This window comes from Puma concolor, chromosome A2, assembly GCF_028749965.1.
Source record: "Puma concolor isolate L17-30 chromosome A2, mPumCon1.1.hap2, whole genome shotgun sequence".
In the NCBI taxonomy this organism is placed as follows: domain Eukaryota; kingdom Metazoa; phylum Chordata; class Mammalia; order Carnivora; family Felidae; genus Puma; species Puma concolor.
Genome location: NC_141668.1, coordinates 112,267,412 through 112,284,258, shown reverse-complemented (window position 1 = coordinate 112,284,258; position 16,847 = coordinate 112,267,412). Strand labels below are relative to the sequence as shown.

General features: G+C 44.9%; 1 protein-coding gene across 1 annotated transcript; it reads left to right on the top strand.

Annotated features, from left to right (window-relative positions):
- The first annotated feature begins 7,643 nt into the window (after positions 1-7,643).
- PRR20G (proline rich 20G) lies at positions 7,644-15,636 on the top strand. The gene is made up of 3 exons (XM_025921396.2): positions 7,644-7,697; positions 9,261-9,303; positions 15,005-15,636. The coding sequence occupies exons 1-3, from the start codon at positions 7,644-7,646 to the stop codon at positions 15,550-15,552; spliced, it is 645 nt and encodes a 214-aa protein (XP_025777181.1). The 3' UTR covers positions 15,553-15,636.
- The last annotated feature ends 1,211 nt before the right edge of the window (positions 15,637-16,847 follow it).

Sequence of the window (16,847 nt, the reverse complement as noted above, 5' to 3'; positions counted from 1 at the left end):
GCGTTTGGTTTATGTGTTGAGAAATCTAAGTATTTTTGAAAGACAGGTAGTATTGTTTTAAGTATGTATTTTCAAATTACAGATTCTTTTTTAATTAAAAAAATTTTTTTAATGTTTATTTATTCTTGAGAGAGGGAGAGAGAGACAGAGCATGAGCAGGGGAGGGGCAGAGAGAGAGGAAAACAGAATCTGAAGCAGGCTCCAGGCTCCCAGCTGTCAGCACAGAGCCTGACTGGGGTCTCGAACTCATGAATGGTGAGATCATGGCCTGAGCTGAATTCAGACGCTTAACTGGCTGAGCCACCCAGGCACCTCTGTTATTATTATTTTTTAATATTTACTTATTCTTGAGAGAGAGAGAGAGAGAGAGAGACAGAATATGAGTGGGGGAGGGCCAGAAAGAGAGGGAGACACAGAATCCGAAGCAGCTGTCAGCACAGAGCCCGACTCGGGGCTCAAACCCACAAGCTGTGAGATCATGACCTGAGCCAAAGTCGGACGCTCCATCGACTGAGCCACCCAGGCGCCCCTCAACTTACAGATTCTAATTTCGAATTACAGATCTAACTGTATGTGTCCCTGCTTTTACCCAACAGTATGTATTTTAAGATCTATCCAAATTGCTGTCCACACTGCCAGCCTAAGGTGTTGACTGCTTTGTAGCGTCTCATAGTACACAGCGCTATGTTTATTTATCCGCCTCCCCAACCTTCCAAGCCCTGTAAATAATACGGCGATGGAACAACCTCCCCATCCCTGTTTCTCATCCATGTGTGGTTTTCACCAGGATTGCTACTCAGGGTTTCAGAGTCACAGGTCTACTCACTTAATTTTGCTGAACTCTACCAGCTTTTTCTCTGTAGCATTTGGATTGCCTAACTTTCGCATTCTTGCCATCTGATGGGCATATAGCTGCATCTCATTGGTGTGAACGGATTGAGCACACGCCCTCTTGTTCTCCGTTCCCCTTGCATGGATAGTTCCTCATATTCTGGGCTCATTGTTCGCTTGGATTTCCTGCCTTTTTCTCACCGATTTGCAAGAGTCTCGTGCAGATCGTTCCAGATCAGCCCATGTGGCTGAGTGCTGTCTTTCTGCCTTGCAGTGGGGGATCAGCAGGCTATGGTTTATTCAAGACAATGTGGAATGAACACGAGACCAGAGTTACCCCTCAAGTACCCCCTCCTCACCTCCCTCCGTGCAGGAAGATTCCGCCCTCTTTCTCAGGGCTCTGACTACCCAATCTCCCCGCCCATCCACTGGGATGAGTCACAGCCAGTTGCTGGGGGTGGGGGTGGGGTTCTCACCGCTTTGCATTGGTTTGACAAATCCACTGACCTCCCATCAGCCTTTGGTGGCATCTCCAAGGCTATTTTGGGGAGCAGTGGCCCCATGCTAATTTGACATCTTTTCTAGAGCCAGAAGACAGGGAGCTGCATGCCAATTTTACACAGGAAAAAAAAAAAATAGGGAGAAAAACATTTAAGTACTCTTTATCCATGTGTATTGGAAGTATATTAAAGTGGTTTTTTTTTAGGGAAAACATATAATTATTGTGTTTGCCACATCTAGCAGCTGAAAGCTGCTCTTCTTTTTTTCTCCAAGTCCTTATCATTTTCTTGGTTGGTGGCGGACCAAATTACTACTCAGCAGCCCTTGCACGGTGCCTGTAACATTAAACAGAACCTGGTGTCACAGGGACTATTTCACTGTATTTGCATCATGGGCTGTGGAATGGAGAGATTTAAATCTGAATGGCTAAGGAATGATCCAACCTCTCTTTCCCATGTCTTGGGTACCCCATGGCTCATTATTTTAGTGGGGGTGGGGAGGGGGGTAGAAACAACCCAACCCATCCACGAGGAAGGGAAGCTTGTGTCTTCCCATGGCCACGCTCCATCCAGATCTTTGGGGGTGGGACCCAGGCATGAGTGGTTTTAAAAACTCTTCAAGTGGGGCGCCTGGGTGGCTCAGTCGGTTAAGCATCTGACTTCGGCTCAGGTCCTGATCTTACGGTTTGTGGGTCCGAGCCCCATGTCGGGGCTCCTCAGAGCAGCTCAGAGCCCGGAGCCTGCTTCGGATTCTGTGTCTCCTTCTCTCTGTCCCTCCTCTTGCCTCTCTTTCAAAAATAAATAAACATTAAAATAATAATAATAATAATAATAATAATAATAAAAACCCACACGACTCTTCTGGTGATTTTCCCTGACAGCCAAGGTTGACCAGAAGTACTAACTCAGGCAAGTTGTGCATTGTGTCACCTGGGAGATTATAGAAGATTCTGCGTCCTGGCTTCCACTCCCAGAAGTTTCTAGTCGGCATGGAACGCAGCCTGGGCACTGGCGGTTTAAAATACTTCTCGAGTGATTTGAATGTGCAGCAAAATGAAAAAACCCCAGACTTCCAGGGCTTTAACTCTGTCTACCGTCACAACCCGCCACATCATCGTGCTTTTGAATTTAATTCTGATAAGTGCCCCTCTCCAATATCATAATTTATTTTTTGTACTGAAGGCTTATGTGGGTTTTTTCATATATTTATCAATTACTTATTCATCATTGCTCCTTGAGTCTCATGCCTTCCTTTGGAATTGTTTTTTTTTTTTTTTTTTTTTTCATGACAGCATCCCTTAGAACTTCTTTTAGCAAGAGTCTGGATGTAGCTATAAATTTTCTGCATATTTTCTCTTTAAAATTCTTTATTTTAGCTTCTCGGCGGATGGTTTGGCTGGGGAGGGGAGTCTGACTTGACAGTTATCTTGTCTCAGCGCTCTGAAGGTATTATTACATTTGGGTCTTTTCTCCTCTGCTGCCAATAAGAAGTCTTTGTCAGTTGATTAGTTGTTTTTAGATAATATGTTTCCTTTTTATTGGTCTGGTTACTTTCATGCTTTTTCTCTTTGCCTTTTGTTTTTGGCACTTTTGCACAAGTAATGTTTGGGTGTAAATTTCTTTTTCTTTCTTTCTTTTTTTTTTTTTTTAACCCTGCTTGCAATTTCTGATTCTTCCTTCTGAGCATTCCAGTCTTACCCTGTTCCAGAGAATCTTCAGCTATGTTCTCTTTGACTGTTGCCTCCTCTGCCTCCTCTCAGGTGTATGTTGGATGCCTTCCATTCCTCCTTCACGTCTCTTAAGCTCTTTTCATATTTCCCACCTGTCTGCCTCTCCATCTGGAGTGTGCTTGAATTCTGCACCTTTAAACTATGTCATATTCACTTAATTTTAAATTTCAAGGACTATACTTATTTCTAGAAGTTGCATTTGCTTCTTTTTTAAATGTACCTGTCTTTGTTTCATATTTCCCTGTTTCAGTGTTCTATTCCTTATTTTATCTCATTAATTGTTTAAAGCATGTGAGTTTATACTTCTGACCAATTTTCTATGTCCATTTTTTGGTAGGCTAATCTTCCCTATTTTTTTTTTTTTTCAGCTGAGTCTCCCACTCAGAGACTCGTTTCATTATATTTGAGGTAGAGTCCTTATCATATATATATATATATAACATATATATATATCTCATATATATATAATATTTATGATTGAAATGGTATCATGCCTAGGGTTTGCTTCATGGGAATCGAGTGTTGAGGAGGTGAGCACAGATAAAGAAATAAGATTGGCCTTGAGATTTGTAGTTTTCATTTATGAGCTCATCTTGACCAAGAATTATTATGTTTTTCTTTGGGGAATTCTCATGTTCTGTGTGCGGAATTATTACTCTAAGGCAAATGTTTGTTTTCCTCAGCTAGTTAACCTAATGGATTTCGTGAACACTGGATATGTTTTTTTTTTAAATTGATTTCTTGTCTTTGGGATTTCTGTAACATGTACTGAGTATAAGTTGAGACCTCACACCATGATTAGGACCCTAGAATTAGTCTGAAGCCTAAGCAGACCTAAGCTTCTTTGTTGCTTCTCTGGTCTGCTGGGAAGATTTACTTTAGTTTCCTTATCACTGAAGGGCATTTCTTCCAGGATCCCGGGTCTCAACTGAAGTCTCTCCTCTGGCTCTAAAACGTGGGGGGTGCAAGGGCAAGTCTCCATTCTAGAGGCAACGTTAAAGCTGTCTACTTCAGGGCACCCGGATGGCTCGGTTGGTTAAGCATCCAGCTCTTGGTGTTGGCTCAGGTCATGATTGCACAGTTCGTGAATTTCAGCCCTGTGCTGGCAGCACAGAGCCTGCTTGGGATTCTCTCTCTCTCTCTGCCCCACCCCCACTCACATGCTCACGCTCCCTTGCTCTCTCTCAAAATAAATAAATAAACGTTACAAAAAAAACCCTCTATCTCTGTCCTCCAAGAATTATTTCTGAACCAATATTCATGAGGGCTGCCATGACATCAATTATTTTATTAATGACACACAAGCATCCCCTGTTTTGTCTTTCAATGCCAGCTCTATATTTATACGTTTTCAAACATTTCTATGCTGAGTGTATGTGTATGGAGGGCAGGGTCCACATTGGCTCATCCTGCCATGTTGTTGGTTATTAATGGCATATAACTAAGGACTTTTCTTAATTTTCTTATTCTTGGGTTTTGTAGATAAACAACATCACTTGAACATGCTATTAAGAATAATAATTAATATTTGTTTGCCTACAAATAATATCACCCATTATCGTTTCATTATTCCATCCATTATTTCAATTTATCCTCAGAAAAATCTCGGTAACCTAGATACCGTTACTAATCTCTATTGTGCAAATGGATTAAGTAAGGCTTAGAGGAGTTAGATGGTTCAGGCAAGGTCATATGTACGGAGTAGTAGAGCTGGAATTACAACCCAGACACAGCCCCTCCAGGGTCTGCACAGTTGACCTCTACCCAGTAGCACATCCCTAAATGTTTTAAAAAAATTGTGTGTGCGTGTGTGAATGCATGTGTGTTATTGAAGTGGTCAAAGCTTCCAAAATGATCTTTCGGTACAAACCTCCTGTGGGATAACAAGTTGGTCGACACCCAATCTCCAGGTCCTCCTCCCCACCCCAGGCACTTAGGTTGAGCCACGTTACTGGAAGTGGCCAATAAAATGGGAATGGAGGTTAAACGGAGACCATGTGCTTCAGGTGGGAAGTCTATCCAATTCACATTGACCTTTACATGAGAAATAGGCCTTGACTGAATAAAACCACTGGGATTCGAAGAGGGGGATTTCGACTGTGACAGCCCATGTTAATTACCCTCATATATTTCTTTCCCAGCATTTCCCTCAGGTTCGGGAATGTTCTACCTGCACTGAGAAAATAGAGAAAATAGAAACCACTGGGTGACAGCTTCAGTGACAAATGCACACACTCACCTCAATCTCAGATTCTGATGATTGCCTCTGCTCTTGTATCTTCACCCCCCTCCTCTTAACTGGACCCTCTTCATTTCTTTTATTTTATTGAAACATCCTTATCATGGCTATGTTTTATGAAAAGAGCTCTTACCATTTAGAGACACATAATGAAATATTTACGGTTTAAATGGCATCATGCCTGGGATTTGCTTCAGAAATCCCAGGCGTTGAAGTCACCAAGCATTGGAGGAGTAGCAGGGTAGAGATGAAGTTGGATTGGCCATGTGTTGGCAACTATAAGTGCTGGGTGATGGGCACGTAGGGGAATCATCACAGTCTCCTATCTACTTTTCTGTCCTGTCTACTCTTTCCCTACACACAGTTTTCTTAAAACGGTACACAAAAAAAGTCATAAAAGAAGAAAAAGCCTTTGGGGCGCCTGGGTGGCTCAGTCGGTCGAGCGTCCGACTTCAGCTCAGGTCATGATCTCACGATTCTTGAGTTCGAGCCCCTCGTCGGGCTCTGTGCTGATTGCTCGGAGCTTGGAGCCTGCTTCTGCTTCTGTGTCTCCCTCTCTCTCTGCCCCTAACCCACTTGCATTCTGTCTCTGTCTCTCTCAAAAATAAATAAGCATTTAAAAGAAAGAAAAGAAAAGAAAAAGCCTTCTATGAGATTATTTTTCAAAAATGGGAAAAGAAAATATATATTTTTGCAACTGGTAAAAGACACATATCCCCCAATTCCTCTTCATTTCACTTGCTCCGCAGTTAATCATCATGGGGGACCCCTAAAGTATTTTTGTTACACTGCGGGCTTTGAAGATGGAGAGTATGGCCATGAGCTAAGGAAGGCAGACAGCTTCTAGAAGCTGGAAAAGGCAAGGAAACAGATTGTCCCCTAGAGGCTCCAGAAGGAACGAAGCCCTATCGACACCTTGATTTTAGCTCAATGAGACCTATTTTGGACTTTTGGCCCCCAGAGTTTTTTTCCCAACCTCCAAGTCATCATTTATTGATTTATAAACCACGAGCTTTATAATACAGTAAACATCACGACAGAACTCTATAGTTAAATACAACCAACAAATTACAGACCTAAAAAAACAACAACAACAAAAAGCTGGAGTGAAGCCACATTATGCAAATTTCAAAGATGCTCAGAATTAGCAATAGAAAAAAAGGTCATTCCCCCAACTGGAGACCAGACAGGCAAAGATACCCAAGCACCAAAACCCAAAGTGGTCAGATTGATAGAGAGCCAGTGAGCATATAAAATAAAATGTCACAACAGCACAAAGACAATATATTTGTGTTATTTTTAAGTGACTATGTTTACAGTAATTGGTTACGGCAGCAATTGGAAACCAATACACACATTTTCTAATCAAATCACAATATGATCTTGGTTTGGTATTAATTTCCCGTACAGATGTCAGCACTAGAAGAAAGAGGTTAAGATGTTGGGCTCTTACACAAGAGAGTCAGGTTCAAATCCTGACCTATGCACACTAGACAAGCTACTTAATTGTCCTGTGCCTCAGTTTCTTCATTGGTGAGATAAGAATAACAGTAGCACCTACATTTTAACATTTCTGAGAGGGTTGAATGCATGAATATATGAGAAGTGGAGGTAACAATGCCTGGCACATAGCAAGCATGCAATAAATGTTAATTATCGTTGTTAGCTGTTACGTGTTTCTGATTTATTCCATCCACTCATTTGCCTGAGCATACCCCATTATTTTGATAGTTGGGAAAGGTTCTTGGTTTTTTTTTTTTTTCCCTTAACTTAATTCACCACATGAAATTTAAAACTCTCATCCAGTTTCATGAAAGAAAAAAAAAAAGCATTGATTTCTTTTAAAAAATTTTTTTAATGTTTGTTTATTTTTGAGAGACAGAGAGAGACAGAACGTGAGTGGGGGAGGGGCACAGCCTGACGCTAGGCTCCAACTCAGGAACAATGAGGTCATGACCTCAGCTGAAATCGGATGCTTAACCGACTGAGCCATTCAGGAGCCCTGACACCACCGATTTCAGCAATGGTGTTGGAACACACTAGATATTCGTATGCAAAAGTGCAAAATTTAACCTTTACCTCACGCCCTGCACAGAAATGACCACAAGTGGGTCATTGACCTACAGGCAAAAGCTAAAACTATAAAACCTTCTAGAAGAAAATACAGGAAAAACTCGTCATGACCTTGGATCATGACCCTAGATCTAGATGGGACACCAAAAATAAAAAACAAACAAACATGAATTACACAAGAAAACATTGATACATTTTATGCAGTGGACACTGTGATTTACCACCCAGACACTTGCTCAGAAATAGAGGGTTTAGGAGCCCAACGGCTAGATGGCGCCCAGCAGCCGGCTCTCAACCCCCACAGACGGCTGTGGGCTCCTACGGGTCAGCGGAAGCATAACATTGAGACCGCCCTGTCCTGCTTCCTGCCCTCCTGCCCCTAAAACGCACCCCTCATCAACCTCCTTAGCTCTGATTTCCCTTTCAGATTTGGTTCCCTGGAAATCTCCATCTGAGACATTGGGCCTCATTAAAATTAAAATTTTCTGTTCGTTGATAGACACCCGTTAAGACAATGAAAAGGCAGGCCACAGACTGGGAAAATACATTCACAATACATGTATCCACCAAGGACTTGTATCCATAAGTCACAGAGAATTATTACAACTCAATGATAGAAAGTCAACTCAAAATTGGTAGGGGCACCTGGGTGGCTCAGTTGGTTGAAAGGCTGACTCTGGATTTTGGCTCAGGTCATGATCCCAGGCTCGTGGGATCGAGCCCCAAGTTGGGCTCCACGTTGAGTGTGGAGACTACTTGAGATTCTCTCTCTCTGTCTCTCTCTCTCCCTCTGTCTTTCTCTGCCCCTCCCCCACTCGCTCTCTTTCAAAATAAAAACTTAAAAAGAAAAGCCCCTTTGACCCAGAGTGTGTAAACCAAGTTTATAATCCTCCCACTAGGCAAGGTTCCTGGCACATCCTGTTTTAATAAGCGGCCCTACAAACTTGGCGGTCCCCTCCCCCTCCAGGGTGTGTCCAGACCAGCACGGCTTTGGTTCTTGCCTGTAAATTTCTCTCTAACCGTTTCCCTTCTCCACTGCCCACCGCCCTAGTCTAATAAGACACTATCTCAACACAGAGGGCTGCAGTGGCCTCCTTGCCCCTCACGTTTTAATCTCGGCACTTTCAAATCGCTCTCCATTTCACGGCCAGGGTGATCTCTTATGAAATGTTAATCTCATCACCAGCATCTCCCTCTGCCGAAAACCCCCCTGTGGTTCTCTGTTGCCCTTAGAACAAGAGCAGTACCTGGGTGGTCTGCCCACTTCATCTCCCACCACCCCCTCAGTCTGAGCCAGCCTCCTCTCCATTCCTGGAAAGAACTGGGCTCCCTTCTACCTCTGAGGGGCTCTTCCTCACCTGTCCTCTGTGCCCTGCTCTACCCAACCGGGTTGGTGCCTACCTACCAACCCTTCCAATTTCAGCCCAGATATCCTTCTCTTTGACGCCCGGCCCCAGACCTAATCCGATTTTATTAATCGCTCTCATGACATCTCCCTTTCACTGGCACTTAACACAACATTAACTACGCATTTTTTTTCCTGTAACGTTTAGATCAGTCGATGGGGCGTGCCCATCTATGAATGATTGAGTCATGGCGGGCCCATTTGGCCAATGGAAAACTCTAGTCCAGTAAACTCCTCCCAAGTCAAGCAAGCCCTGCCCACCTTGGCTCCACCTACCACCCACTTCTATCCAATCGTGTGCCAGGGTAACACCCACTGTCCTATATAAGGGGACTGGGAAGCCCAAGGCTCAGTAGACTTCTTGGAGGCTTGTGAGAAGGTCGTCCGACGGCTAAGGTCTGAGCTACAGTCCTGATTTGTGGACACTTCTGGACCCTCAACCCCTTGGACCTCTCTTCCTGAAAGGGTGTCCTGCTCTCCAGGTTTCCAGAGCCAGCTTCGAAGAGTTCAACAGCGGGAGGTCAGGTATGTGTCCGGTGCCCCCTTTTTCTTTTTAAAGTTTATTTATTTATTTTCAGAGAGTAGGGGGGTGGGGGAAGAGAGGAGGGACAGAAAGACAGAGAGAGAGAATCCCAAATAGGCTCCAGCAAAGACCTCAATGCGGGGCTCGATCCTACCAATGGTGAGATCATGACCCAAGCCAAAATCGAGTCAGAGGCTTAACCCACCGTGCCCTCAGTTACTTGCTTTCTAACCTTTTCCTGGTTTTTATTTTACTTTTGGTATTTACTTATGTAACTCAGAGATCCCAGTAAGGCACATTATGAAAAACAGCAGCCCCTGCTACTTCTCAACTTCTCACACTTTAGAGACAACCGTTTTCATCTGTTTGGTTTCTTTCAACATCACTTTCTGTTCTCTAAATACCATGTTTACACTATTACTAACTCGGTTTTCCATTTTAGACTTTATTTATGGTCTTCCCTCTGTGGGAGAGGAGTAATTAGCTGTAGTTCTTGCATTCCCACCATCCTCACCGCTAGCCGCACTCGCCTCGCCCCCCCCCACACACACCTTCAGGCCCCCACCTCCCCGCAGAATGTCACTATTCAAAATGGGACCATCTAGTCGACCAGGATCCCTTTCTCCTTTGGTGCAACTTGAATTTTCCAAAACCTAATACTTGGGCTTTTATCTGCCAATTGACCACTAATCCATTCTCACTCTTCCTCAGTTGTTTTTAAATTTTTTTTTTTTAACGTTTATTTATTTTTGAGACAGAGAGAGAGAGAGCATGAACAGGGGAGGGTCAGAGAAAGAGGGAGACACAGAATCTGAAACAGGCTCCAGGCTCTGAGCTGTCAGCACAGAGCCTGACGCGGGGCTCGAACCCACAGACCCCGGGATCATGACCTGAGCCGAAGTCGGACGCTCAACCGACTGAGCCACCCAAGTGCCCCCCTCAGTTGTTTAAATTCAAACTCAATCAAGTGTCTTATCAATTTCACCTTCTGGTGGCATTACTGCCACACCCTTTTAACCTGCTCCAGCCTAGACTGGCTGCTCTCAGCCGACTTCAGGCTGCCATCCTAGGATCTCCCTTGACCATCATCTGGGGAATTCTTCCCCACTTTGGAATTTTATACCCTCTTAGTCTGTTTTGTTTTGGTTTTGTTTTTTTGTTTGTTTGCTTGTTTATTTTTGTTTTTTTGTTGTTGTTGTTTGTTTGTTTGTTTGGTGGAGCAAACCTTCTAGTAGCATTCCTGGGGAAACATGCATCCAAAAAAATTATTTGAGACCTTGCATATTTAAAAGTGTCTTTTTTCTACCCTTCTTGATTCATGATAGTTTGGTTGGGTATTGAATTTTAGGTGGGAAATCCTTTTCCCTCAGAATTTTGAAGACAGTTCTTCCTTCTATCTCTCTTTCTCTCTGCTTCTCTCTCTGGAAGTTTTTAGAATCTTCTCTTTGTCTTCATAACTCAAAATTTTTTTTTGATAATTAGCTTTGGTAATACTATGCTTCTAATTTTCTTATATTTTATCCCCCTTATTTTTTATTTTTGTGATTTTTTTCTGGGACATTTCCTCAACTTTGTCTTTCAAAATATCCACAGAGATTTTATTTTATTTTATTTTATTTTACTTTATTTTATTTTTATTTATTTTTGAGAGAGTGAGCGCGCGCGCGCGCGCGCGCGCGCACACACACACACGTGAGTGGGGGAGGGGCAGAGGGACAGAGATCATCTTAAGCAGCCTCCAAGCCCAGTGAGGAGCCCAATCTCACAGTTGTGAGATCCCCTCCATGGAGATTTTAATTTCTGCTCTCATAATTTTAATTTCGAATGAGTCTTTGTTTGTTTGCTTTTCTGAATGTTCCTTTTAAAAGTGTCTTGTAATTGGGGCACCTGGGTGGCTCAGTTGGTTGAGCATCTGACTCTTGATTTCAGCTCAGGTTGTGATCTCACAGCCCATGGGATGGAGCCGCATGTTGGGCTCTGTGCTGACGTCATTGAGCCAGCTTGGGGTTCTCTCTCCCTCTTCTCCTCCCTTGCTCATGCTCTCTCTCTCTGTCTTCCTCTCTCTCTCTCTCTCTCTCTCTCTCTCAAAATAAATAAATAAATAAACATTAAAAAATAAAAGTATCTTGTAATTGATCCATGGGCATCATTTCTTCTCTTCTCTTTCGAAAGATATTAATGATAGTTTTTTTGAAAGTTTCACCTATGGCATAAGCTACTTCCTGCACGTTGCTTTCTTTCTGTTTGATTATCAGTTTCCTGTCTCACGTTAGTCTTTCTTCTGATGTTTGATGTCCCCTTGTTGGCTGCGCATATTGAAAAAGGGATGCTGAGAAGCTGAACGGTCGCTCTGAGCCAATGAATGGGGCCTGTTGACTGTGGGTTCTGCAGAATTTATGTGGCTGGCCTGCCGAATTGGGGAACCCCAACGTGCCGGTTTCTTGGTTTTTGTTTTTTGTTTGTTTGTTTGTTTTTCTCTTAGACTTCACAGGCTTCTCAGGGAAGAGTCTTTAGATGCTCTTCAGTGCCAGCTCTGTCATCAGCTAAATCTCCATAGATGTGGATCCAGTCTGGGCTGTCTGTTCCATTCTATCGCTCAGTCATTTATCTCTCTTTGAACATCACACTGTCTTCATTCCTATAGCTGGATGCTGCTTCATGATCTATGATAAACCAAGTACCTCCATCATGTTCTCTTTCTGGAGGGCATTAAAATTTTATAGCTATTGTGAAATTGTTCACCATAACATTTCTGTCCATACACTGAGCGTCCTAAATCTTGTCATCTTTACCAGTCTGATAGACGCATAGCAATGGTACAACTTTTCCTTTAATTTGGATGGCTTCCTTGTAAGTGAGGTTTAGCATCCTATGTGTATAGGGACCATTTGCTTTTTCCCTTTTATGGATGGCCTGTGATTGCTTTCTGCTATTTTCCTCTGTTTGGTTGTTTATCTTATTGATTTTTTAGTGTTCCTGAATTAGGGGGCTTTATCAATTCAGACTTTCTTTGGTCAATGAATGATCTCATACCTCCTTCCCCTCTGCCCCCACTTCTACTGGGGTTAAATCTAGGTCAACACAGGGAAACATGCTCTGGTCCTTGCTTCTGGTCTGGAAGCTACCCCTTGCTTCTGTTCCTACTGGTGTCTGGCCATTAAGTCCATGCAGAGCTCTCTGAGCCCTCTAGCTCCTATCAGAAAGCCCCCTGCCAGCTCATCCAGGACATTCTTGGTTGCTTCTGGAGTCACATTGAGCTCTGAGCCTGAGTTTGGGACAGCAGATGTAAATGGCTCTGCAGGATCACATGAGTCATTTAAGTGTTGAATAAAGCTTGATATGCCTGAATCTCCCAGGACTCTGATTTCTGAAACTCAAAACCCCCAAATTCAAATGTTTTTAACTATTATACCTGTCCTTAGTTCCAGAACTCTCCTATAGTGTCCCTTTCTTTCTGTTTATGCCAGCCCCTGAGTGCAGAGAAGATGGGGTCAAAGGAACTAGCAACAGGGCTATGGTCGTGTCTCAGAGCCTGCAACTCCCCACCTCGTGCTGCGGGGACCCTGACCATTCTGAGATTGATTTAAGGTATTATTATGAGTTTGAGCTTTTGTAGCCGAGAACTGGAAAAAAATTCACCCATGAGAGGATCTGATCCTGGCTTTTTTTTATTTTTGGATGATGATTGTAGAGAAAGAAGGCGTTATGTTGAAATGCTCTCAATTTGTTCCATGGCAGTGGGTCTCTCGGAGCCGTTCTTTATGCCTGGTGCTCTCTATTGTTGGGTTCTTGTGTCCCAGGACTGCCCCCCAACCACGACTCAATGACCCCTGGGAAAAGCCCCACATTTGCTGTCTCCTGCTTACCGTCATCACTCACCTGCCATCTTCCCTACCACGCTGCTGTGGAATATGGCCTCTGCCTCTGCCGCTGTCCTCATGCTGTTCTCACTGAGTCCGGGGGGCCAACAGAAGTGGCCCCATCGCAGGCCTGCTCTGTCCCACGTCGCCAACACTGTGGGCGGCTCATCCCTCCCTGATCTGTTCCCTCCATCTTGGATCTGGGTAAACCCTCCCAGTTTCCCTCTGCACCAGTGGCCCTGAAAGGTGCTATGTCTCTACCCTTCCCTTAGAGGTCAGCAGTGGACTTCAGGGTTCTATCAGAGGCGCTCTCTGCTCCTTCATTCTCTCGTACCAATCCCATCAGCTCCCATGGTGGTGATGACCAACTCTGCGTAGATGACTCAAATCCAGCTCCAGCTGAGCCCCGCGTGGAGCCTCAGACTCACATCTGTGTTCTCACATTGCCACTCGGGTGACACAAACCTGTGCCTTCTCCCTTGAGCCCTACCTTGGGGAAACAGCCTCCTGGCTCTCTCTGTTGGGGGAAGGCACATGGCGGTGGGGGTGTGTTTAACAAATGGTCAGGAGAGTGTCCTGCAGACAAACAGCATCGGTGGGGGCCCCAGATGCCCCCTTTCATCCAGCCTGTCTTCAGGGGATCCCTGTGGTCCTGCTGTCTTTCCCTTACCTCTTCCCAGCCTTCCTGCCTCTAGGCACTCCCCCTTCTTTTCTCTGTCCACACTTCACTTTCTGGAGTCCAAACATGGTAACTTGCTCCCTTCCTTAAAATCTTTCAATGGTTCTCCTTTGATCTTAGGATCAACTGAAACTTGGCTTAGCTTCAAGGGGTCTTTATGAACTTCTCCCTCCTGCCGTGCTATCCTCCAGCTAGTCCAGTCTTCTTTCCATTCTAGAAGCCTGCTCCCAGTCTCCATCCCCCTGGGAATTCTCCCTCCTACTCAGCCCTTGCCTTGCTAAATCCCGCTCATTCCTGAGAAGGTCCTGGCTTACAGGTTTATGTTGACTCCTCCAGCCAGACTTTCTGGGCCTCCTGCCCCCAAGGACAAGCTAGGATGACACTAATCTAAGCATTTGCTCTTAGAGACCAAGTCTTTGTAACACCCCAGGAGTCGGTGTATCATCATATCAATTCATGAAAAAGAAAACTGAAGCTTATCTCAGGTCAGTTAAGATAGAATTCCAGGCCCTTTGGATTCAAAACCACCTTCCTCGTAATACCCTAACGCCTTTACTTTCCAACTGGTCACCCATTGGTGACATTATATTTTTTTGTTGCTGTGTTGTGTCTGTCTCTTCTATTGAAATTTAAGCCTGGTGAGGGCAGGGACTGTCACTCTGATTCAAATTGAATCTAGTGAATTCAGAGTGAATCTAGAATAAGCTTACCTGTCAGGAAAAAGGGGATGGCGATTATTTAGCTGGATAAGTGGTGGGGAGGCCAAGTGAAATGACCAGTCGGGGGGCACCTGGGTGGCTCAGTCAGTTGAGTGTCCAACTTCGGCTCAGGTCATGATCTCAAGGTTCGTGAGTTTGAGCCCCGCGTCGGGCTCTGTGCTGACAGTTCAGAACCTGGACCCTGCTTCAGCTTCTGTGTCTCCCTCTCTCTCTGCCCCTTCCCCACTTGCACTCTCTCTCTCTCTCTCAAATAAATAAACACTTAAAAAATAATTAAAAATTTTCATAAAAAGAAATGACCAGCGAGAGTGCCACACATAAGTCCTTGGCACTTGGGGGTCTCCTGGACCACCTCATACCCTCCCCCCCATTATCCTGCCCCCAAAGCTTCCTCAAGAAGCTCTGACTTCTTCTTCCCACTTTCTGCTTCTCTACTTTGCTTCAGGTGTGCATTCTCAGGAGCCAGACTGCTCTGGGATGGAAGCCGGAGGCATCGTGAAAGCAGATGGCCCCGTGAAGCCAGGCCAGCCCTCGAAACCCTTTGCTGTGGTGAAACCTATGAGATGTGTGACCCCGGCTTTCACACCTGACCTCGGAGACAGAGACGAAGGCCATCGTGAAGGAAGGGGAACAGACCTTCACCGAGACCCTGGCCTCCAAGGGAGGCCGAGACGCATGCTGAGACCAGGTCTGCGTGTGGAGTCGGACCGCCGCGATGAGCCCAGACACCACGTGGAATCAGAAGCCACGCAGACCCCATCCCTCCCTTCTACTGGGGCAGCGATGGTGCGACTTACAGCACAGCCTGGGGCAGGAGTCCAGGCGCTGCCCGATGCGTCTGGGTATTGGGTCCTCACCGATGCCCCAACTTCTGGCGTCTATCCCTGCTTGGGGTTCAGACCCTTGGAGGGCTCAACTTTGTTCTTCACGCAGACCCCCTCTGGTACCTTTGTGTACGGGGTCCCAGAATTTTTTACCCACATTGCACAGTGACCTCCGTCACTTGCCGCCAGAGTCTGTCTGAGCTGGGTGTTATTCCCAGGCCAAAGCCAAGTCCCCATCTGTCCCCACTCAGCCCTTCCCCTGCCTTATGTTGTCCAGACTGCACCTGTAAGTTTCCTCCCAGGATCCCGGCAGGGTCACACGCCTGCCCCCCTGTTGTCTCCTCCTTTTGTTTTATCAAAGATGTGTATGAATTTAGTCCCTCAGTGCTTACTGAAATAAATCCGCAATCTCCTCTTGTCCTCTTCTGTCTCAGTCTGTTCGGACTGCTATAATAAATAGCACAATCTGGGTGGTTTATAAACAACAGACATTTATATCTCCCAGCTCTGGAGGCTGGAAGTCCAGGATCGCCAGCAGATTCTTTGTGAGAGCTCACTTTCTAGTTTATAGATAGCTGTCTTGTGTCCTCACATGGCTGGAGGAGTGAGGGAACTCTCTGGGATCCCTTTTATAAGGGCACTAATCCCATTCACAGGGGCTCAACCTCTTAATACCATCACACCGAGGGGTTAGGATTTCAACGTGAATTTTGGGAAGACACATTCAGTCTTGCGTTCACAGCTAGCTTTTTTTTTTTTCAATCCTGAGATGTAGAACTGCTAAATGTTTTAGAAAAGTGGACACGGGGGTGCCTGGGTAGCTCAATCAGTTAGGCATCTGACTCTGGCTCAGGTCATGATATCACGATTCGTGAGTTCGAGCCCCGTGTCGGGCTCTGTGCTGGGAGCCTGGCGCCTGCTTCGGATTCTGTGTCTCCCCCTCTCTCTGCTTCTCCCCCACTCACGCTCTTTCTCTCTGTATTTCTCAAAAATAAATAAACGTTAAAAAAACGTTTAAAAAAATTAAAAAAAGAAAAGTGGACACAGTGAAGGAACAAAAGAAAAAAAAAAGGAGAAGTTACACCAAGGAAATAAGCAATAGGACATTCAGAAAAAGAATTTTAAAGAGTATAATTAATATCCTCAGAGAGATATGGGGTGATAGGATATCTCTGACACAATAACACGTACTTCACATAAAAAGCCAATTAGATAGAGACGCTTGAGACGAATTTTGTTGGAATACAGAATTATGTGATTTGAATCGCGGAAGGGACAGGACTGAGGCACAAATCAGTAAGCTTGGCGTTCGGGCGGAGGGAGCCCCCAGGATGTGGCCAGAGAAAGGTGGAGGGTTTGAAAGCTATCTCACACCGACAGTAGCTCCTGAAGTAGGGGCGTCCAACACCGGGGTTCTACCAAGGAGAACAGAACATCTGGACGATAGCAATATACGTGTCGTCT